General features: G+C 44.3%; 1 protein-coding gene across 4 annotated transcripts in view; it reads right to left on the bottom strand.

Moving 5' to 3' along the window:
• Positions 1–6,654: 6,654 nt before the first annotated feature.
• MCM10 (minichromosome maintenance 10 replication initiation factor) overlaps positions 6,655–22,500 on the bottom strand; it is a 52,601-nt gene continuing 36,755 nt past the window's right edge. For all 4 annotated transcript variants that reach the window (XM_077945770.1, XM_077945769.1, XM_077945771.1 and 1 more), the window contains exons 15-20: positions 20,331–20,475; positions 19,293–19,411; positions 16,135–16,248; positions 13,363–13,508; positions 8,317–8,359; positions 6,655–8,223 (exon numbers count right to left, since the gene is read on the bottom strand). In XM_077945770.1, the coding sequence (XP_077801896.1) occupies positions 8,140–8,223; positions 8,317–8,359; positions 13,363–13,508; positions 16,135–16,248; positions 19,293–19,411; positions 20,331–20,475 (651 nt within the window). In that variant the 3' untranslated portion in view covers positions 6,655–8,139. The remainder of the gene's footprint in view (positions 8,224–8,316; positions 8,360–13,362; positions 13,509–16,134; positions 16,249–19,292; positions 19,412–20,330; positions 20,476–22,500) is intronic.

Below are 22,500 nucleotides of genomic sequence, written 5' to 3'. Positions count from 1 at the left end.
CTGGTTGGATGCCATGCCTGGTTTAATGCCAGTTGGTTTCCCTATATATATATATATTTTTTTTTTTGAGATGGAGTCTTGCTCTATTGCCCAGGCTGGAGTGCAGTGACGCAATCTCGGCTCACCGTAAGCTCCACCTCCCGTGTTCACACCATTCTCCTGCCTCAGCCTCCTGAGTAGCTGGGACTACAGACGTCCACCACCATGCCCGGCTAATTTTTTTGTATTTTTAGTAGAGATGAGGTTTCACCGTGTTAGCCAGGATGGTCTCCATCACCTGACCTTGTGATCCACCTGCCTTGCCCTCCCAAAGTGCTGGGATTACACGCATGAGCCACCGCGCCTGGCCTGGTTTACCTATTAAACCAACTTTCTACCACGAATAAAAACCTGTATAGTTAATTTATAGTTAAGCAGTTTTTGTAAAGCTTTCCAAAAAAAAAAAAAAAAAAAAAGGAAAAAAAAAACCTTCCTACAGGAATGGCAATGGAAATGTTTGAAGGGGACATGTCTGAAAAGAACCCTGATTTCACACGCAAACAAAGGTGAACATTTTTCTAGATAATGTCTCATTAGTTTAGACACTAATAATACTTTCGAGTCTCAAATAACACACTAGTGAGTCTGGATCATTTAGTGTGTAAACCCCCAAGTTAAAGACTTGCAGAAATAAAAATGATAATCCCATTCCTCCGAGGCACTGAGGTCTGGAGTACTAGCTTATGATTTTATTAGCTCATGTTCTAAATTGTAATTTTTCATGCACTCAGTACAGAATGGAAGGGCACTGAGGGACAAGATATTCTATATTTATATTTTGTATTGTATTCCTCTGTCCTTTAAACATTTTAAACCATGTGTATTCAAACTATTTTTAATTAGAAAAGTCAAGATAATATGGAAAGTGGCAAAACTTTTTAAAAAAGTGTTAATACATTGTAAGATCACGGAGTATATCAAAGTCATCAGTTGTAGACTAGAACATTCATATTTAACAAATTTCCTTATGGACAAATCCCTTAACTGCTAGAGACAGAACTTTTAAACTAAAGTGATTTACACAATTAGAATGGTACCCTGAAATCATTATTGGAAAAAATAGTACAGCATGTCCTTTAGAAAGTCACTGCAGATGTGGCCGGGGTGTGGTGGCTCACACCTGTAATCCCAACACTCTGGGAGGCCGAGGCAGGTGGATCACTTGAGGTCAGGAGTTCCAGACCAGTCTGGCTAACATGGTGAAACACAGTCTCCCCTAAAAACACAAAAATTAGCCAGGAGTGTCGGTGGGCGTCTGTAATCCCAGCTACTCGGGAGGCTGAGGCGGGAGAATCACTTGAACCTGGGAGGCAGAGGTTGCAGTGAGCCAAAATCACGCCACTGCACTCCAGCCTGGGTGACAGAGTAAGACTCCATCAAAAAGAAAAAGAAAAGAAAAAAATGAGTAATAAAAATAAGACCTGAAAGTCGAAATGACTTCTCGATCCATGGGTTGCAGAATGGAGGCTGTGTTAGCAGGCATGAAAACATTAATCTCTTTGTACGTCTCTGTCAGAGCTCTTGGATGACCAGGTGTATTGTCAACAAGCTGTGATACTTTGAAAGGAATCTTTTTCTGAGCAAGAGGTCTCTACAGTGGGCTTAATGTATTCCATAAACCAGATGTGCTCCAATCTGGGCTTTACTTTTCCATCTATAGAGCACAGAGTAGATTTAGCATAAATCTTCTTACAGGTTCTAGGATTTGGGGAAGAGTAAATGAGTATTGACTTCGAGCCGGGCGCGGTGGCTCGAGCCTGTAATCCCAGCACTCTGGGAGGCCGAGACGGGCGGATCACGAGGTCAGGAGATCGAGACCATCCTGGCTAACACGGTGAAACCCCGTCTCTACTAAAAAATACAAAAAAAAAAAAAAAACTAGCCGGGCGAGGTGGCGGGCACCTATAGTCACAGCTAGTCGGGAGGCTGAGGCAGGAGAATGGCATGAACCCGGGAGGCGGAGCTTGCAGTGAGCTGAGATCCGGCCACTGCACTCCAGCCTGGGCGACAGAGCAAGACTCTGTCTCAAAAAAAAAAAAAAAAAAAAAAGAGTATTGACTTCAACTTGTAGTCACCAGTGGTCTTAGTCTCTAACAGGAGAGTCAGCCTGTCCTTTGAAAACAGGCATTGGCTTCTTTTTAGCTATCAAAGTCCTAGATGGCATCTTCTTCGAACAGAAGGCTGTTTTGTATACACTAAAAATCTGTTTAGTGGGCCGGGCGCGGTGGCTCACACCTGTAATCCGAGCACTGCGCGAGGCCGAGGCGGGCGGAACACCTGAGGTCAGGAGTTTGAGACCAGCCTGGCCAACATGGTGAAACTCTATCTCTACTAAAAACACAAAAGATTAGCTGGGCATGGTGGTGTGCACCTGTAGTCCCAGCCACTTGGGAGGCTGAGGCAGGAGAATCCCTTGAGCCTGGGAGGCAGGGGTTGCAGTGAGCTGAGATTGCACCACTCAGCATTCTAGCCTGGGTGACAGAACAAGACTCAGTCTCAAAAAAAAAAAAGTTTACTTAGCCACCATGATCAATAATCTTAGATAGATCTTCTGAATAATTTGCTGCAGCTTCTATATTACACTTGCTGTTCACCTTGCACTTTTATATCATGGAGACAGCATCTTCATCAAATCTCATGAGCCAACCTCTGCTAGCTTCCAACTTTTCTTCTGCAGCTTCTTCACCTCTCTTAGCCTTCACAGAATTGAAGAAAGTTAGGGCCTTATCTTCCACTCAAATCACTAAAACTTTCTCCATATCATCAATAAGACTGTTTCACTTTCTGATCATTTGTGTGTTCACTAGAGTAGCACTTTTAATTTCCTTCAAGAACTCTTCCTTTGCATACACACCTTGGCTAACTGGTGCAAGAGGCGTGGCTTTAAGGCTATCTCAGCTTTCAATCTGCCTTCCTGACCAAGCCTAATCACTTTCAGATTTTGATTTAAAGTGAGAGATGCACTCTTTCACTTGAACACCTAGAGGCCATTGTAGGGTTACTAATTGGACTAATTTCAATATTGTTGTGTCTCAGGCAATAGGGAGACTTGAGGAGGGGAGAGAAATGGGGGAATGGTTGGTCGATGGAACAGTCAGCATACACATTTGTCGATTCAGTTTGCCACCTACATGTGCACAGTTCCTGGCACCCCAAAACAATTACAATAGTAACGTCAAAGATCATTGATCACAGATCACCATAACAGATATAATAATGATGAAAAAGTGTGAAACATTGTGAAAATTACTAATATGTGACAGCTACACAATGAGAGCACATGTTGCTGGGAAAATGGTGCCAATGGGCTTGCTTGATGCAGGTTAAAAATTGCAGTATCTGCACAGTCCAAGAAAAGGAGATATTCCTATTCCCAGAAGACAGAAAAACCTGTTAGTTTACCACAAAAGATATCAAATGGTCAGTAGCACATGAAAAGATGCTTGATACTATTGGTCATTAGGGAAATGCAAATTAAAATCATGAGATTCTACTACACATGTATCTGTAGGAGATCAGTCAGAGTTGTGGCAGAAACTACAGGAAAAGAAACAGGCTTTCCAAAAGGGCAGAAGGCTCTGCAAAGCTTCAGGGGAGAATAGCTGAAGGCAACTGTTCTCTAACCCTGAGGCAGAGGGCAAGGAGTAGGTACAAGGGAGTGTAGGGGAATTTATCTTAAACAGGCTTGTTTACTTATGTTGACCACCTTTGATCAGGCACACAATGTTCCTTGAAAGTGAAACAGTAAATGTTAATTACCCGCAGACTGTGTTTGCTCCAGGCTTTCTGCATTATGTCTGCACTGAATAAAAGCAAACAGCTCCAGCTTCTCGCTGCTGCACTTTGGCCCCCAGAGCCTGGCAGCCCCCTAGCTGTTTTTACACTGCATACCTGTGTCTCAGTACTCCTTTCATCCATTGCTCAGCCAGGGTCTGTGGGACAGACCCAGCATTTATCAGAATGATGAAAATGAAAAAGGTATTGGTGGGGAAGTTAGGTAAATGGAACTCTCGTATATTACTAGTTAGTGTGGAAAATGGTACAACCGTGTTGGAAAATAGTCTGGCAGTTTCTTACAAAGCTAAGATATACTTAACACATAACCTAGAAATTCCATTCCTAGATATTTAGCCAAGAGAAACAAAAACATATACTCAGAAAGACTTATACCTGAGTATTTATAGCAGCTTTATTCAGGACACCCCCAAACTGGAAATCCAACCCAAATACTAAGAGGTGAATAAATTCTGGGGCATATTCATACAATACAATAAACTATGGATCCATGCAACATGAATTGCAAATACTATGCCCAGTGAAAGAAGACAAAGTGTGTCCTGTATGACTCCGTGTATATGAAACTCTAGGAAAGACAAATCTACACGATAGTCATAGAAAATAGATGAGCGATTGGCTGGGGCTTGGGCTGGGAAGAGACAGAGACCTTTTGGAATGATGACAATGTCTTGTATCTTGTGGTGTGGCCATGCAGATGTACACATTTGTCTAAATGTAGCCAACTGCACGCCTAAGATATGTGCCTTTTACTGTATGAAATTTATACTTTGATACAGTCGATTTAAAAAATACCACTATACACGTCTGTAATCCCAGCTACTAGGGGGGATGAGGCAGGAGGACTGCTTGAACCTGGGAGGCAGAGGTTGCAGTGAACCAAGATTGTGCTACTGCACTCCAGCCTGGGTAACACAGCAAGACTCTGAAAAAAACAAAAAACAAAAAACAAAAACAAAACAAAACAAAAACCCACTATAGAAGTCTTGGTCAAGCAATGTTCCCACAGACTTGGTTCCAATTCTGTTTCAGATTTTATTTCCAAATCACTTAACCAACTTACAGGTGTGCACCACCATGCCCAGCTAATTTTTGTATGTTCAGTAGAGACAGGGTTTCACCACATTGGTCAGGCTGGTCTCCAATTCCTGACCTCAGGTGATCCACCTGCCTCGACCTCCTAAAATGCTGGATGACAGGCATGAGCCACCGTGCCCAGCCAGATTTCACCCATCGTTCTTGAGAGCTGTGATAGTTCCAGATCTCTAGCCATGGGATCAGAGAAATCTATTTTACACCTAATGGGTTGCTACTAGAGATATACTTATGCAAACAGATTTGTGCTCCAGATTTTCTAAAATGTCATTAGGTATAATTTCACCTGCTACAAACATCAAGCGTTACTTCTGTCTTTGTCAGCTTTTACACAGAAACTCAATCCATGCAATCTCTTCCTGTCAACTTTGTTACCCACCAGTCCCCTGAAGCTTTGAATGTTGAAGTTCCATTTGGGGAAAATTCCACACCCATTATTCAGAAGTTCCTCATTTGCTATTCAGGATGGTTGGTATCTAAAATACTTCCGATTTCCTTTTGATGTTTGGAAAGGGAAAATTTATTTTTTGTTTGCCAGTTCAGATCACTGTGTATTTACCTGTTCCAGTGGCTTGTGATTACACATTTAATCCCTATGTTACCAATGACAGGTTAAGAAAAATAAAACACATGTTGGATTTGCATGAAAGCATTTCACAAAGGTTGATAAGGAAGATAGGATTAGACTGAGCACAGTGGCTCATGCCTATAATCCCAGCACTTTGGGAGACCGAGGCAGGTGGATGACTTGAGGCCAAGAGTTTAAGACCAGCCTGGGCAACATGGTGAAAACCCTTCTCTATTAAAAATACAAAGATTGGTCAGGCGCGGTGGCTCATACCTGTAATGCCAGCACTTTGGGAGACTGAGGCGGGCGGATCACTGAGGTCAGGAGTTCAAGACCAGCCTGACCAACATGGAGAAACCCTGTCTCTACTAAAAATACAAAGTTAGCTGGGGTGGTGGCACATGCCTGTAATCCTAGCTACTAGGGAGGCTGAGGCAGGAGAATTGCTTGAACCCGGGAGGTGGAGGTGGAGGTCACGGTGAGCCAAGTTTGCACCATTGTACTCCAGCCTGGGCAAAAAGAGCAAAACTCCGTCTCAAAAAAGAAAAAAAAAAAAATTAGCCAGGCGTGGTGGTGCACACCTGTGGTCCCATCTACTTGGGAGGCTGAAGTGGGAGGATTGCTTGAGCCCGTGAGGTGGAGGTTGCAGTGAGCCAAGATTGTGCCACTGCACTCCAGCCCGGGTGATAGAGCAAGACTCTGTCTCAAAAAAATAAGTAAAATAAAATAACAAGTTTCCCTACTCTACCCTACCAACCGCTTCTCATCCCCGAATATGTTAAGAAAGCACATGCACAGAGTACCTCAAAGCAAAGTCCCCCAAGATTGAGCAAAACTAAGAAGTGACAATTATGTTTTAAATTTATTTTAAAAGTTAAAATCAAATTGTAAAAAGGCATCCAGATACCGCTCACCCTCAGCCTTTACAAGCACATTATACAACTTATAAAACAATATACAAGTGAATACTGACTGCAATGATACCCTCTGTTCAAACAAGACCATAGTTTTTCCCAGAAGAACGGGATTGCTCAGACACCAACCTGGTGTTCAAGTTCTGTGTAGTTGTGACCTATTTCATACACGCCGCTGTTTTAAGTTAATGAGATAAATAAATCTACCCTAAATGAGTCATTAAAAACATCAGTTTCAAGTGCTTTCTGGTTCTTATTAATAAATACTTTATTCTTTTCTTTGTTAGAAAAAATTAAAAAGAAAAGCAACCTTCTATAAAGCGGAAGTATACTCCTAAAAGAACAGTTATTAGGACATACCCTTAGGAGGAATACGAGTTAGATACAGCACCTTCCACCCAATTAGAGCAAAGTTTTATGAAATCTAAGGCATGTAAATTTTATTTCTGGCTTTTGAAAACCTAAATCAACCATCTCCCACAACAACCTCCCAAAAGCGTTATGTCCCTAACATAATAACATCTTAGGGGAAACCTAAATTACTTTTAGCTAGAACTCAGGCTTCAATAAAATAATTCAACCAATTTACCCAATCTCTAGCTGGTATCAACATTCACTTAGGTCAAATGATATTTGGAAAAACAGGTTGCCCAGACCGAAGAATCTCCTGAATGAAACCTTTGCTGTGGTAATTTGCACAAGGTTTGACCTTTCATTCTTTTTTTTTTTTGAAACAGAGGTGGGCAGATTGCTAGTGCTTAGGAGTTTGAGACCAGCCTGAGCAACATGGCAAAACTCCACCTCTACAAAAAATACAAAAATTAGCTGGGCTTAGTCACGCACGCCTGTACTCCTAGTTTTTGGGAGACTGAGGTGGGAGGATCACTTGAGCCCAGGGAAGCCGAGGCTGCAGTGAGCCGTGATCGCACTACCGCACTCCAGCCTGGGTGACAGAGCGAGACCCTGTCTTAAATAAAAAAATTTAAAAAAAAAAAATGAGATTTTACATATTTCTATCACAGGGCTCCACAATAACGCAAGAGCAGACAGCCTCCTTTCTCTCTCTGTATACAAATTGAAATGCAGAGCGGTTCAGTGACTTGATCAGTTTCAAGGAGTAAAACAGAGATAACAGAATGGAATGAAGAAATCTGGCTTTTAATATCTGTACATCAAGACTATATTAAAGGCAGTTATCACAATTATCTAGATGGGAAAAAGTTTTATTATTTGTAGAAATCCAGTGCTAAAAAATACATTTCAGGATCACTTAGTCCAATCTTCCTGATTTTACAGATGAGAAAACTGAAGCCCAGAAGTTAAGCAACTTACTTGGAGTAAGAGTTAAGCTAAATTAATTCTTTTGCCTCTGGGTGTTCGTAAAAACACTAGAATTTTATTGTGACAAAGAAGTGAACACTCTATAATCAAAAGATACAGAAACATAGCTCTCTGTTTACCTTCCAGTTTTGGGGCATGAAATAATGCAATCATCTACACTGAGCTTAGAAAAGACAATGATATCTTGGTTTTCCACTTAAATGTCAACGTTAAATGTGGTGTCACACCAACCCAATGGCAGAAACTAAGTAGGCAAAGCTTACGGGCTTAACAAGCATTTGTTTTTGACGGCGTCAATCAGGAACCAATGGACGATACAGAGCCAATCCTTTGCTTTCCAGAGTCAGGAGGGCCAGGAAGGCTGTGGGAAAATGTCTGAAGTTCGGGTTATTTAAGGCTATTCAGAAATTTGGCATGTTCTTCTCCTCTTGGTAACAGAGTTTCTCCTCCTATCTTTGGACCAGTCTTTTCCTAGAAAAATGAAAATATTTTAATAGGAGATGGTTCAACATTATTAGCATGGGTCACTAAAAGGAGTCAAAAATTAGTAGGCAAATGGCATACCTTTAGCATTCCGTCCCGTTCCCATTTGTAGAGGCCACAGTTACTGAAACAGACAAGACGGATTGACTCAGCAGGGTGGTGTAGGCTCACACATGTAAAGACGACGATGCTCACTGCACCTGGGGAGATGGGCCCCCCCATTCAAGGAGAAGCTGTTTGAAGTGACATTTGTATTGTATGCCAAATCTGAGGTTATGCTCAAATGTGACTAAAACTAAACTTGCAATGACTTGGGAAGTAGTCTGTAGGTCCTTACAAAGCTAGAGCCTTCAGAGATGGAGTTTCAAATGATGGTACCACAGGGATCCATGTGCTGCAGGTAATGAACGCACCCTTGATTTTTACAACCGATGGTGGTTGAGATGAGACTCAGATTTATGGAGCTGGCCCTCTGGTGCAGGATAATCTATGTTGGGCCCCTTCCTCCTCTTTTTTTGAAGCAGAAAGGTTGAGCTAAGAAAGGAAAAGTCTTTCTAGTCTGGATCATCCTTCTCCCTTTCTCTTTATAACCCAAAAGCCTTTACTCACTTTCTTGTCTTTTTTTGGAGATGGGGTTTTGCCACGTTGCCCATGCTGGCCTCAAACTCCTGGGCACAAGTGATCTGCCCGTCTCAGCCTCCCAAAGTGCTGGGATTACAGGCGTGAGCCACCGTGCCCGGCCTCTTTGCTTTCTTTTTATTCAAAGGGCCCAGGGACTGTTGTTTTGTTTTTATTGTTTTTAGAGACAGGGTTCACTCTGTGGCCCAGGCTGGAGTGCAGTAGTACGATCACAGCACACTGCAGCAGCCTTGATCTTCAGGGATCAAGTGATCCTCCTGCCTCAGCCTATTGAGTAGCTGGGACCAAAGGTGTGCACTACCATGCCCAGCTAATTTTTAAATTTCTGTAGAGATGGACAGTCTCACTATGTTGCCCAGGCTGGTCTTGAACTCCTGGGCTCAAGTGTTCCATCTGCCTCAGCCTCCCAAAGTGCTGGGATTACAGGCATGAGCCACCAAGTCCAGCCCTTCTTGCTCTTGTTTTTAACATGGTGGGTGACTTCCACCCTGAGAAGGGATGTGAACACTATGGTGAAAACTTATTTCCTACGAAGTTTACTCTGGGGAAAAGAGAGAAAGAGAGAAGACATATAATAAAGCCAAGGAAGTATGTCTGCCAGCTCCCTTGGATTTTAGAGGGTTGGGGTGGGGTGCGGATGCTCTGCCTGTCTCTCCTTCCCCTTACCTAGCTTAGAGTCTACTCGTATTAGTCTGTTCTCACGCTGCTAACAAAGACATACCCAAGACTGGGTAATTTATAAAGAAAAGAAGTTTAATGGACTCAGTTCCACGTGGCTGGGGAGGCCTCACAATCACGGTGGAAGATGAAGGACAAGCAAAGGCATGTCTTACATGGCAGCAGGCAAGACAGCGTGTGCAGGGGAACTCTCCTTTATAAAACCATCATATCTCATGAGACTTATTTGTTATCATGAGAACAGCCCGGGAAAGACCTGCCCCATGATTCAATTACCTCCCACTGAGTCCCTCTCACAACTTGTGGGAATTATGGGAGCTACAATTCAAGATGAGATTTGGGGTGGGGACACAGCCAAACCGTATCACAATTCCTGCCCTGAAAGGTGGCATGCCAGTGGCCATAGCCCTTACAGCCTCCCAACCATCACCTTCCACCTCTAGAGACTGGTTCAGTATCAATGGAGAGAACTCTGGTAGCCTATCAGTAGATCAATGATAAAATTGTGAGAAAAAAAAAAAATCACTATTCTAGTCAGGAGTCAGCAAACTACAACCCCAATCCAGCACATCGCTAGTTTTTATAAATAAAGTTTTATTTGAACACAGCCATGCCCAGTTGCCCGTGTATTATCTATGGATGCTTTCAGGCTGCACCAGCAGAGCTGTGTGGCCCACAAAGCCTAATATATTCACCACTGACATTTTATAGGCAATGTGTGCTGACTTCTGCTCTAGATAAAGAACTAGCCAAGCATGTGGCTCACACCAGTAATCCCAGCACTTTGGTCAGCTGAGCCCACCAGAGTCCAGGAGTTTGAAACCAGCCTGGACAACAGAGTGAGACACTGTCTCTATTAAAAAAAAGTAAATTAAAAAAATTAGCTGGGTGTGGTGGTGCACACCTGTAGTCCCAGCTACTCAGGAGTCAAAGGCAGGCGGATCGCTTGAGTCCATGAGTTCAAGGCTGCAATAGGCTATGATCATGGCACTGCACTCCAGCCTGCAGGACAGAGTGAGACCCTGTCTCAAAAAAAGAAGAAAAAAATTAAAAAAAAAAAAAAAAGCAACTGACAAAAAGTCCAGAAAAAGCGTGGTTCTTACAATCACAGTGCCATCTGGAGGCTGAAAGGCATTGTGCCCTTCCATTTGTGCCCTGTACTTAATGAACAGAATTTTTTTGATTTTTCTAACGTTTTCCATAAGCTCTTACTATAATGACATTTTTAGTCATCTATTTTGGAAAGAAGTCAAGTATCAATATATAAATAACTACTTAAAAAATTATAATCTAGAGTGTGAAAAATTGGCAAGCCACCTCCTGGTAAAGTGATGAACTGGCCCGGGTTCCTGGCTCCCTCCCTAGGATCTCTGGATCGACCCGGTAGAACCTGAAGTGAGAGTGAAGTATGAACTCCAGGAAGTAAACAACAAATGAAAATAAGCAAGCACACAAAAAGGCAGTGATACCATCCCAGTGAGAGCTCTTGACAGGAATAAGAACCCACTGAGGTGAAAGCACTGAGGTGCCGAGGCAAGAGGACACGTGTGGGGAGGGCATAGGGTGCCCGCGGGTGAAATGTGAGGGGTGTTGCCATGGGCACGGTCATCAGTTAGGAACAGCAGACGCGATGAACACAGACGCATCCTACAAACACAGAGCCGAGTGAGAAACGAAATCAAATGAGACATATAATTCTGTACCACGTACGCGAAATAAATATGGCTGCATAGCAAGCAGTACACGTTCACAAGAAAACTAACAAGAGGATCACAGCAACCATCTGAGAATGGTTGAGGATGGTGTGAAGGGATGGGATGGAGGGAGAAAGGGTAAGAAGAGAACATGAATGAGCCGGGGAGGGCACTGGATGGACCCGCGATGGCGGCGTGCTGCACCAGGGAGGGTTTCTTAACCCAGCTCCGGAGATGCCACCGTCATATTCTACGCGAATGATGTCCCTTGACTGTCAAACACGGCAGCTCTGCCTCTGTATCTGACGTTGTCCCAAAAAGTAAAAAGAGAAACAAAAGACCCTTACAACACACACAGTCAGCCCTCCACACCTGTGGGTTCAACCACCGCATCTGTGGGTCAAAAGTATTCGGAAAAACACTCATCCTCAGAGATACCATCTTACACCAGTCAGAATGGCTATTATTAAAAAGGCAAAAAATAACCAAATGCTGGCGTGGATGTGGTGAAAAGGGAGCGCTCACACTGGTGGGAATGCAAATTAGCACAACCTCGTACAGAAAACATATGAAGATTTCTCAAAGAACTAAAAATAAGACTACCATTCAATCCAGCAATCCACTACTGGGTATCTAACCAAAGAAAAAGAAATAGGTATACTGATTTCTGCTCACGTATGTTTATCGCAGCACTAGTCACAATAGCAAAGACATGGAATCAACCGAAATGCCCATCAAGAGATGACTGGATAAAGAAAATGTGGTACATATACACCATGGAATACTGCTCAGCCATAACAAAGAATGAAGTCATGTTTTTTACAGCAACATGGATGCTGGAGCATGTTGGCAACATTTTTCACTTAGGATAATGGCAACATTATCCTAAGTGAAAAAACTCAGAAACAGAAAGTCAAATACTGCATGTACCCACTTACAAATGGGAGCTAACGTGTATGCAAAGACACAGAAGGTGGAATAATAGACACTGAAGGGTGGGAGGGGGTGAGGGAGGAGAAATTACCTAACGGGTACAATGTACATTATTTCAGGTGATGGCTACACTAAAAGCCCCGACTTTACCACTACACAAACTATCCAGGTAACAAAATTGCACCTGTGCCCCTTAAATTTATACAAATTAAAAAACAAAACAAATATACATATATATGAAGCACAATACAAAATAATAATAAAAAAATATAACAACTATTTGCAGCATTTACATTGTATTAGGTAATTTTTTTTTTTTTTTGAGACAGAGTCTCGCTCTATTGCTCAGGCTGGAGTGCAGTGGAGGGATCTGTGCTCACTGCAAGCTCTGCCTCCCGGGTTCACGCCATTCTCCTGCCTCAGCCTCCAGAGTAGCTGCGACTACAGGCGCCTGCCACCGACTACAGGCGCCCACCACCAGGCCTGGCTAATTTTTTTTTTTGTATTTTTAGTAGAGATGGGGTTTCACCGTGTTAGCCAGGATAGTCTCAAGCTCCTGACCTCATGATCTGCCCACCTCAACCTCCCAAAGTGCTGGGATTACAGGCGTGAGCCACCGCACCTGGCTGTGTTAGGTATTATAAGTAATCTAGAGATGATTTAAAGTATATGGAAGGATATGTGCACATTATATGCAAATATGACACTATTTTATATCAGAGACTTGAGCATCCACAGATTTTCGTAGCCTGCGGGGAGAGTGCTGTCCTGGGACCAGTGCCCCTTGGATACTGAAGAACAGCAGCCCTCACAAGCTAAAGACATATAAAATGATCAAATAACTCTTTGGAGAGAGGAAAAAAATGTTATGTGCATCCTAGCCCCCAATAAACACATACATGTTGACCACCCCACCCTATGATTCTTCACTTATTTATTCAACAAACACTTCTGAGGACCACCTATGGGCCAGGCACTACATTAGGTGTTGGGGACAGCAGTGAAAGGGCAGGGTCCCTTCCTTCCAGGGATTTCAGTTAACAACTTGAGTCCCAAGGGTAGCCTGGAGCTATAGGAAGGCATGGAATGATTATCCAATGTTCCAAGGGAACAGAATCACAGACTCTGGAAAAAGAGATGAAAATCTCCACGTGGGACAAAGAGCTCCAGGTGATTCTCATACCTGCAGTGCTTGTTCGGGAGTCTGTCCAAGGAGATGCTTCTGTTTCCACAGGGACACTTGAAAAACCTCTTCACGCCGTCATGCCAGTGGTATTCGTGCTGCTCATTGACGCAGGTCTCCAGCAGCTTGAAGTGGGTGTAGGCGCACTGCACAGAGCAACAAAAAACCCACACCGCCGGTGAAGAGCTTTTGAGGACAAATGCTCAGCTGCAGTCAGGGCAATCTGCTCCATGACCACCTGGTCTCTCATCACCACCTGGGCCCTTGCTAGGGGACTGGGCCACCTTCGCCTCTTGCTACAGGGACCCGTGTGATTACCTGACTCCCTCACACTGATACCACTGTTTCTCATGTTTGGCCCAATTTCTGGTCAGGCACAAAGTACACAATAACTTTCTGGTATTGTGTAACATGTTCCATGATGACAATAGCAAGGGCAGGAGAAGAAAAGTACTGTAAACCCCTAAATAGCTTCGGTCAGTCTGTGCTAGAGTCATTATGGCCCTTTGCTTAAATAGGATGCAGAGGCTTGGGATCTATTTAGAAAGACTAATCAGCAGCTCTTCCATTTTCTTCTATGATCTATAAAAAGGATATAGGCTTATTCTTACTCCCTATTTCATTAACAGCAAAGCCAAGACAGAGAGATTAAGGAATTCCCTTTTAATTTCGATCCTCAAAAGGACCGAAGAGAATGAGAAATGGTGAGTAAGCAGCAAAACATGTGCGGGAGAGAGCGATGTAACTTCTGGGAATTACACTGAGTTTGATCAATAACTCGAGACTTGGGCAAGCTCAGAAAGTGCAGAGCAGAGTGGTGAGCCCAAGGCTGGCATGACAATGGCCCCCTAAAGATATGCACAGCCTACTCCCCAAAACTGCCGAGTGTGTGCTGGTCCAGGGTGAAGGGGAAATCAAGGCTGCAGGTGAAATTCAGGTTGTTAATGGATAGAGAGATTGTCCTGGATGATCTGGGTGGGCCCAATGGAATCACAAGGACCCTTAAACGTGGAAGAGGTGCTCAGGGTTGGAATGTGAGAGCTCAACCCGCAGACGCTGGCTGTGTTGAGGAAGTGAGGACAGGCAAGGATGCAGCGACTCAGAAGCTGGGCAAGATGATTCTCCCTTACAGCAGCCCCGTCTGCAGGAAACCCGGCCCTGGCTACACCCTGATTTTAGACCAGCAAGACCCACAGACTTCCGACCCACACAAGAGATAATAAATGTGCACTGTGAGGCCGGGCACGGTGGCTCATGCTTGTAATCCCAGCACTTTGGGAGGCCGAGGCAGGCAGATCATCTGAGGTCAGGAGTTCCAGACCAGCCTGTCCAACACGGTGAAACCCCATCTCTACTAAAAATACAAAAATTAGCCGGGCAGTGTGGTGTGTGCCCGTAATCCCAGCAACTCGGAAGGCTGAGACACGAGAATCGCTTGAATGAGAGGCAGAGGTTGCAGTGAGCCAAGATCGTGCCACTGCACTCCAAGCTGGGTGACAGAGTAAGACTGTCTCAAAATAAATAAATAAATAATAAAATAACAAAAAATGTGCACTGTGTTAGGCCACCTCATCTGTGATCATCTGTTACGGTGGCAACGGGAGACAACCCACCAGCTCCGCTGCAGGTCCACCGCTGCGTCGGAGTAAGAGCTGCCATCTGAGGTGAAATGCAATGGTGGGTGTGTGTTTCCTGTCTTCTCAAAACTATGTTTAAAAGAATCATCTTTACTTATGCTCCAAGATAGAAACTTTCTCAAGGAAGTCCTACTTTTGGTGGTAGCTGATTCGGAGCTGACCCTCAAATACACAGGAGAGCTAAACTGTTAAAAGGAGTAAGACAGAGAAAAGTGCACTTGGTAAGCTACGCCCCTCCCACGTCTTCTCCAGGTTTATTAAGTAGGCCGATGTGCCACGAAGGGATCGCGGGAACAAATGGTAATGGTGTTCACCAAGAGCTTTCTTCTTTCTTCTCTTTTTTCTTTTTGAGATAGAATCTCGCTCTGTTGCCCAGGCTAGGGTGCAGTGGTGTGATCACAGCTCACTGCAGCTTTGGATTCCTAGGCTCAAGTGATCTTCCTGCCTCAGCCTCCCAAATAGCTGGAGCCACAGGTGTGCACCACCACACCTGGCTAATTTATTTTTTGTTGAGATGGGGTCTCACAGTGTTGCCCAGGTTGGTCTCAAACTCCTGGCCTCAAGTGATCCTCCTGCCTTGGCCTCCCAAAGTGCTGCGATTCCAGGTGTGAGCCATCGCACCCAATCCTTTCTTCCCATTTTTAATCAATGTTGAGGAATAGAGGACTTAGAATTTTCTAAGAGATTTATGATAAAAATTCTGCAAACACTGATGATGATATAATCCACACTCTGTCTTGAGACTCAACAGAGCAGGTTCAGCCAGGAGTAGGAAAGCAGTGGTGGATCATAACATGAGAGGCCAAGGGGTTCAACCATGGTCCCAAGGCCTGAGAATGCTGAGTGAGGATATGCCAGAACCTGAGAAAGAGCAGTCAGAACCACATGGACCCAGTGGTCCAGGGAAAGAGATGGGGGCTCTGGTCAAATGAGAGAAGAATCCCCTTTGCAGAGCACAGCAGTCAGGTCAGGCAGGAAGCCTGGTCCTGCGCCACCTGCACCCTTTGCTTTCCAGCCTCATTAACTGACACATCACGAGATAGGGCCCCAGATCGCACAGGTTCTCCATGTGCTGCCGAGTCACAAAAGCACCATACAGGGCCCATGGGTTGCTGCAGCCCCCGCCTTCACCCACCGTCTTGCATGTCACGACACGGCATTTCACTTCTCTGATGTTTCTCATCTTTTCTTCCATTTGTTCTTTTTTCACCAGTGGCTCAAAGTAGCGCTCCTGCAGCTCAGCCTCGGCCTGGAATGACAGGGCATACGGAAGACCTGGCATTAAATCCAGTATGTGCTCAGGCAGCGCAGTAAGAGTAACTTCATGATTATTCAAATGACTCAGCTGATCATAATCAGAACAGAACAGAACCGAAGAGGCAGGCTAAGTGTGAGAGGGCTCTGGACAGTACCTCGATGAGCTGCAAAGCAAAAGATGACGATGCATAGAAATGACCTCATAATATGCAAAGGGACATGAAAGCATTTGGTGATTTTTACTTTTATTTTATTTTATTTTTGAGATGGAGTCTCGCTGTCACCTAGGCTAGAGTGCAGTGGTGCAACCTCTACCATACTGCAACCTCCACCTCCTGGGTTCAAGTGATTCTCTTGCACCAGCCTCCTGAGTAGCGGGGACTACAGGTGCCCGCCACGATGCCCAGCTAAATTTTTGGATTTTCAGTAGAGATGGGGTTTCGCCCTGTTGGCCAGGCTGGTTTCAAACTCCTGACCTCAGGTGATCCACCTGCCTTGGCCTGCCAAAGAGCTAGGATTACAGGCGTGAGCACCTGGCCCATTTGGTGATTTTTAAAGCACCAAATACAAATAAACACTCTAACGTGACAGTATTATTATGTCAAGTGTGTGCCCAAAGGCAGTTATTTCTACAGTTCTAATACAGACTCCACATACACAATGTACTCCAGGCCCCAACTGGTGAGTTTCCTGGGTGCACGGAACATCAGCGAACAGCCCTGAGGGCAGAGATCCTTGTGGCAGAATGTGGGTGCAGGGATGGGGTTAGCGTTGCTCCACAGGCAGGAGGGCCCGGGGCCTCGGATGCCACAGAGGCGAGGAGCTCAACTCTGCAGGCTGCAGAGTCAGCTCTGGCATCTCTCCCGAGTTTCAAGTCCAGTGAAAAGATATGATGCAGAATTGTCTCGTTAGTTATGTGTTAACCGAAGGAAGAGCAGATCATTCGGAGTAGTGATACTGAATGGGGATATTTTGAAAATTGGTGGGAGTACTTTCTTTGTCATCGCAATGATTGCTACCTCTGTGGCGAGCAGGGACCAGGGGTGCTGCACTGTCTGCAATGCATGCAACAGTCACCGACACAACCAACGATTGCTTCTCCTCCTGCCTGGCTTCTGTGTGCTCTATGAGACATCTGTGTGGATGGGGAACCTGATTAAAACCCTAGAATGTAACAGCTTTCTACACAACCCTACAATATTTGTGCATGGTTTTAACCTCTGTCGACTACTCCAACAGTAAAACTAGACTCCTGTGTATACTGAGGGACAATGGTACTTTGGTTTCTCAGGATTATTTACTTACACACACACACACACACACACACACACACACACACACCATCCAGCCTGGGCAACATAGATAAACCCTGTCTGTAAAAAAAAAAATTAATTAAAAAAAATTAGCCAGTTGGCCGGGCGTGGTGGCTCACGCCTGTAATCCCAACACTTTGGGAGGCCGAGGCGGGCAGATCACCAGGTCAAGAGATTGAGGCCATCCTGGCCAACATGGTGAAAACCCATCTCTATTAAAAATATAAAAATTAGCCAAGCGTGGTGGCGGGCGCCTGTAGTCCCAGCTACTCGGGAGGCTAAGGCGGGAGAATCGCCTGAGCCCGGAAGACTCAGTGAGCCGAAGATGTTGCAGTGAGCCGAGATCACGCCATTGCACTCCAGCCTGGCGACAGAGTGAGACACTGTCTCAAAAAAAAAAAAAAAAAAAAAAAAGCCAGTCATGGTGATGTACCTGTAGCCCCAGCTACTTGCGAGGCTAAGGCGGGAGCATCACTTGAGCCCAGGAGTTCGAGGCTGCAGTGAGCTCTGATCGCGCCACTGCACTCCAGCCTGGGGGACAGAACAAGACCTTGTCTCAAAAAAACAAAACCTCCCCAACTCCCCGCCGAAAGTACATTATCTAGTCCTAGCTATTCAGGAGACCGAGGTATGAGAATTGCTTGAGCCCAGGAGTTCAAGACCAGATTGGAGAACATACAGAGACCCCTCCAACCCCTGAAGCAAAAATCCTACATTGTCAAAGAAATAGGTCCACGCTATTTACCAAGACACAAACCTATGTGAGTCTCCATTTCTGGCTCATTTATACTGGTAAGCCCAAGCCTCTGACGACTTTATTATTTCCCCTAAGCTAGTTCTGCCCCTGCATTTACGAATCCATAATGAAATCTGTATCTTTATCATAAAATTTTCATTTTTTCTTCTTTGCATTAGGATATTTATTGATTTTTCAAAATGACTAATATAGGTAATTCATATTATCTATGAATTTTATTTCAAGATAAGGAAGCAATACAAAATACTTGTTATTAAAAAGGGTCCTTGGGCATGACAGGGTTAACTATTGATTTAGAGTATTTGAAATGCCAATATAAAAATACTGGAATGGGAAAACTCTCTTTGCATATTGCAAGGCAGAAAATAGCAGCAGTGTAGAGCCATTTAAACATAATTTCACAGCCATAACCAAATGCAAACATTTTTATAATATTGATATCTATTTAAGTCATGTTAAATCAAATTATATTCTTCAGTAAAGAGACAAGGACAAAGCTAAAATCTATTAGAAATTCTCCTGTTCTTCAAACAAACTGATATATACCTACCTCTAGATTTATGTAAAAAACAAATTCTTGGCTGGGCACAGGCATGGTGGCTCACGCCTGTAATTCCAGCATTTTGGGAGGCCAAGGCAGGAGGATCGCTTGAGGTCAGGAGTTAGAGATCAGCCTGGCCAGCATGGTGAAACTCCGCCTCTACTAAAAATACAAAAATCTGCTTGGCGGATGCCTGTAATCCCAGCTACTCGGGAGGCTGAGGCAGGAGAATCGCTTGAACCTGGGAGGCAGAGGTTGCAGTGAGCCGAGATTGCACCACTGCACTCCAGCCTGGGCCACAGACTGAGACTCCATCTCAGAAAAACAAAACAAAACAAACAACAGATTCTTGGTCCTACAGCTAAGCACCTTGGCTTTGAAGGACATCGGACATCAACACGATCCTTGAGCTTTTGGGCTCTTACCTCTTTCAGGATGCCTGTGTGTTTTGATTTTGCTTTTAGGATTTTCTGAAATTCCTCAGATTCCAGGTAGGCAAGTTGTTCTCTCCTTTTTTTCCTGGCAGGCTCCAGTTCATCCTCAGCTAGGGCACGAGGAATAAACATCAGCAGTGACCAAGAAATTTCACAAAGCCAGTGTGCCTCATCGACTCCACCCCCTTCCACTCCCTCTTCCTCTGCCTACCAGCCCTTCAAACTTGATCTACCTCAGCTGGTCCCAGCAGGGAAAAGCTCTCAGAGGTGTGCCAAGAAGCTAAGTAAGCCTAGAATGTGGGGTGGTGGCAGATTTGACCACTAAATTAGAATCTCTTTTTTACCTTCAAATAGGCAGCTGACTATGATAACAGATAACAACAACGTTAAATAATGTTGACAATTACCTTAAAATGATATTGCCAACTTCAGAGTTTTAAAGATACGGCAATTTAAACAAAGGAATTCTAGTCCTGTCAAAGCAAATCTTTATGCTAATATATATGTACAAAGATCCAATGAACAATCCTATTCCCAAGTATTCAAATTGTGCCCAATTTTATTCCAATTTAATGTGATTATAAAAAAATCAGTTCCAGCTCACGCACGTAATCCCAGCACTTTGGGAGGCCAAGGCGGGCGGATCACGAGGTCAAGAGATTGAGACCATCTTGGCCAACATGGTGAAACCCCATCAATACTAAAAATACAAAACATTAGCTGGGCATGGTGGCATGCGCTTATAGTCCCAGCTACTCGTGAGGCTGAGGCAGGAGGATCGCTTGAACCCAGGAGGCGGAGGCTGCAGTGAGCCGAGACTGCACCACTGCACTTCAGCCTGGCAACAGAGCAAGGTTCTGTCCCCCCCAAAAAAAAAAATCAGTTCCACCTGTATAAATTCTATTTAGGTATTCTATACAGGAGGAAATGGAAGTAATTACTTGACACCTGGGTGCTGGTTTGGGTTTAGAACATATTTCCCTTAGAAACAGTTTCTCTTTCCCACTGTTAACTGTGAAACTGCAGTACCTTGAGAAGAAAACGTGGTGTTTTTTTCTACACGTTCCTTCACCTCCAGGATGTCCTGAGGGTCCTTTTGCTTCTTCTTAATGTTGTTTGGGTTTGTTTTTGTAAGAATCTGGCCTTTTGCCCTTAATTTGGTGATAGCGGCTAACTAGAAAAAAACAGACGAGAGAGAGGTAAAGATCTGAAAGATGACAGAGGCACTTATAGACCTGGACCCCTTTTTTGTTATTAACCAGTGAATTCTGGCTGTTCTCTGACAGAAATTGGCAGAACATATCTTAATTTTACTTAGTATTATTAACAGAATTACTAGAATATAATAGCATGGGAGACAGGTCTATATGTTGATGAATAAAGTCTTAGTTTATTTAAATATAACAAGTTTGACATCAGTGAGACTGCAGGTTTCCAGATCCATAAAGGAACCACATCACCATTTTGGAAGTTTTCGAATCAGAATTAAGAAGAATTCCATCCAGCTCTGCCATGGACTAGCTTGTAACCCAGTGAAAACTACTTAATTTTCATGTATAAAGTGGAAATGGGGCTTGGCATGGTGGCTTATTGTAAACCCAGCACTTTGGGAGGCTGAGGCAGGTGGATTTCTTGAGACCAGCCTGTGCAACATAGTGAGACTTCACCTCTACAAGAAATACAAAAATTAGCTGGGCATGGTAGTGCATGCCTGTAGTTCCAGATACTCAGGGGACTGAGGTGGGAGGATCACCTGAGCCTGGGGAGGTGGAGGTTTCAGTGAGCTGTGACTACACCACTGTACACCGGCCTGGGAAACACAGTGAGACCGTCTCAAAACAAACACACACAAAAAAGAGAAGGAAATGATGGTATAGCATTGACCTACCTTTGAAGGTCATAGCTGTATGGATGAAATAAGATAATATCTGCAAAGTATGAATCTTTACATAGTAAATACATTCCTGGCCAGGTGCAGTGGCTCATGCCTGTAATCCCAGCACTTTGGGAGACTGAGGCAGGTGGATCATTTGAGGTCAGGAGTTAAGCAGCCTGGCCAACATGGTGAAACCCTGTCTCTGCTAAAAATACAAAAATTAGTTGGGTGTGGTGTGGTGGTGGGTGCCTGTAATTCCAGCTATTCAGGAGGCTGAGGCAGGAGAATTGATTGAACCCAGGAGGTGGAGGCTGCAAGTAAGGCGAGACCGCACCACTGCACCCCAGCCTGGGTGACAGAGCAAGACTCCATCTCAAAAAAATAAATAAATAAATAAACAAATAAATAAACAAACATAGTAAATAAACGGCACATACATATCACAGGTACGGAGTAATATAGACATGTGCCACGGTTATTATAGGTATTACTGTTATTATAGGTAAGGTTTTGGCGTACAGCTAGCCTTTGCCCTTCATGTGGCTGCAGCTGCTAACTAGAGGGAAGAGAGAAGCTTGATCAGGGGACTCAGGAAACAGGCACTTGGGGCTCTGGGTGCCTTACCCCTACTTCAGCCACAGCAGCTCAGCTTTCACCTGTCACGGGACCGGACTTTTATGTAAGATTTGTTTTAAAGAAGGATTCCTGATGCCTGTAGTCCCAGCACTATGGGAAGCTGAGGTGGGATTGCTTGAGTCCAGGAGCGTAAGACCAGCCTGGGAAACAAAGGGAGGCCCCCATCTCTACAAAAAATACAAAAATTAGCCAAGGCTTGGTGGCATGTGCCTGCAGTCCCAGCTACTACTTGGGAGGCTGAGGCAGGTGGATCAATCAATTCTGGGAGGTTGAGGCTGCAGTGAACCATGATTGTTCCACTGCACTCCAGCCTGGGTGACAGGGGGAGACCGTGTCTCAAAAAAAATAAAATAAAATGGCCAGGCATGGTGGCTCACACCTATAATCCTACCACTTTGGGAGGTCAAGGCAAGCGGATCCTTTGAGGTCAGGAGTTCGAGACCAGCCTGGCCAACATGGTGAAACCATGTCTCTACTAAAAACACAAAAATTAGCCAGGTGTGGTCATAGGCGTCTGTAATACCAGCTACTCAGAAGGCTGAGGCAGGAGAATCACTTGAATCCAGGAGGTGGAGGTCAGTGAGCCGAAATCGTGCCACTGCACTCCAGCCTAGGCGATAGAATGAGACTCCATCCAATAAATAAATGGATAAATAAAACATAAAAAATGGATTCCTTAAACCACCA

This window comes from Macaca mulatta, chromosome 9, assembly GCF_049350105.2.
Source record: "Macaca mulatta isolate MMU2019108-1 chromosome 9, T2T-MMU8v2.0, whole genome shotgun sequence".
Classification (NCBI taxonomy): Eukaryota; Metazoa; Chordata; class Mammalia; order Primates; family Cercopithecidae; genus Macaca; species Macaca mulatta.
Note: the sequence above shows the minus strand (reverse complement) of the source record. Positions and strands in the feature narration are given on the sequence as shown.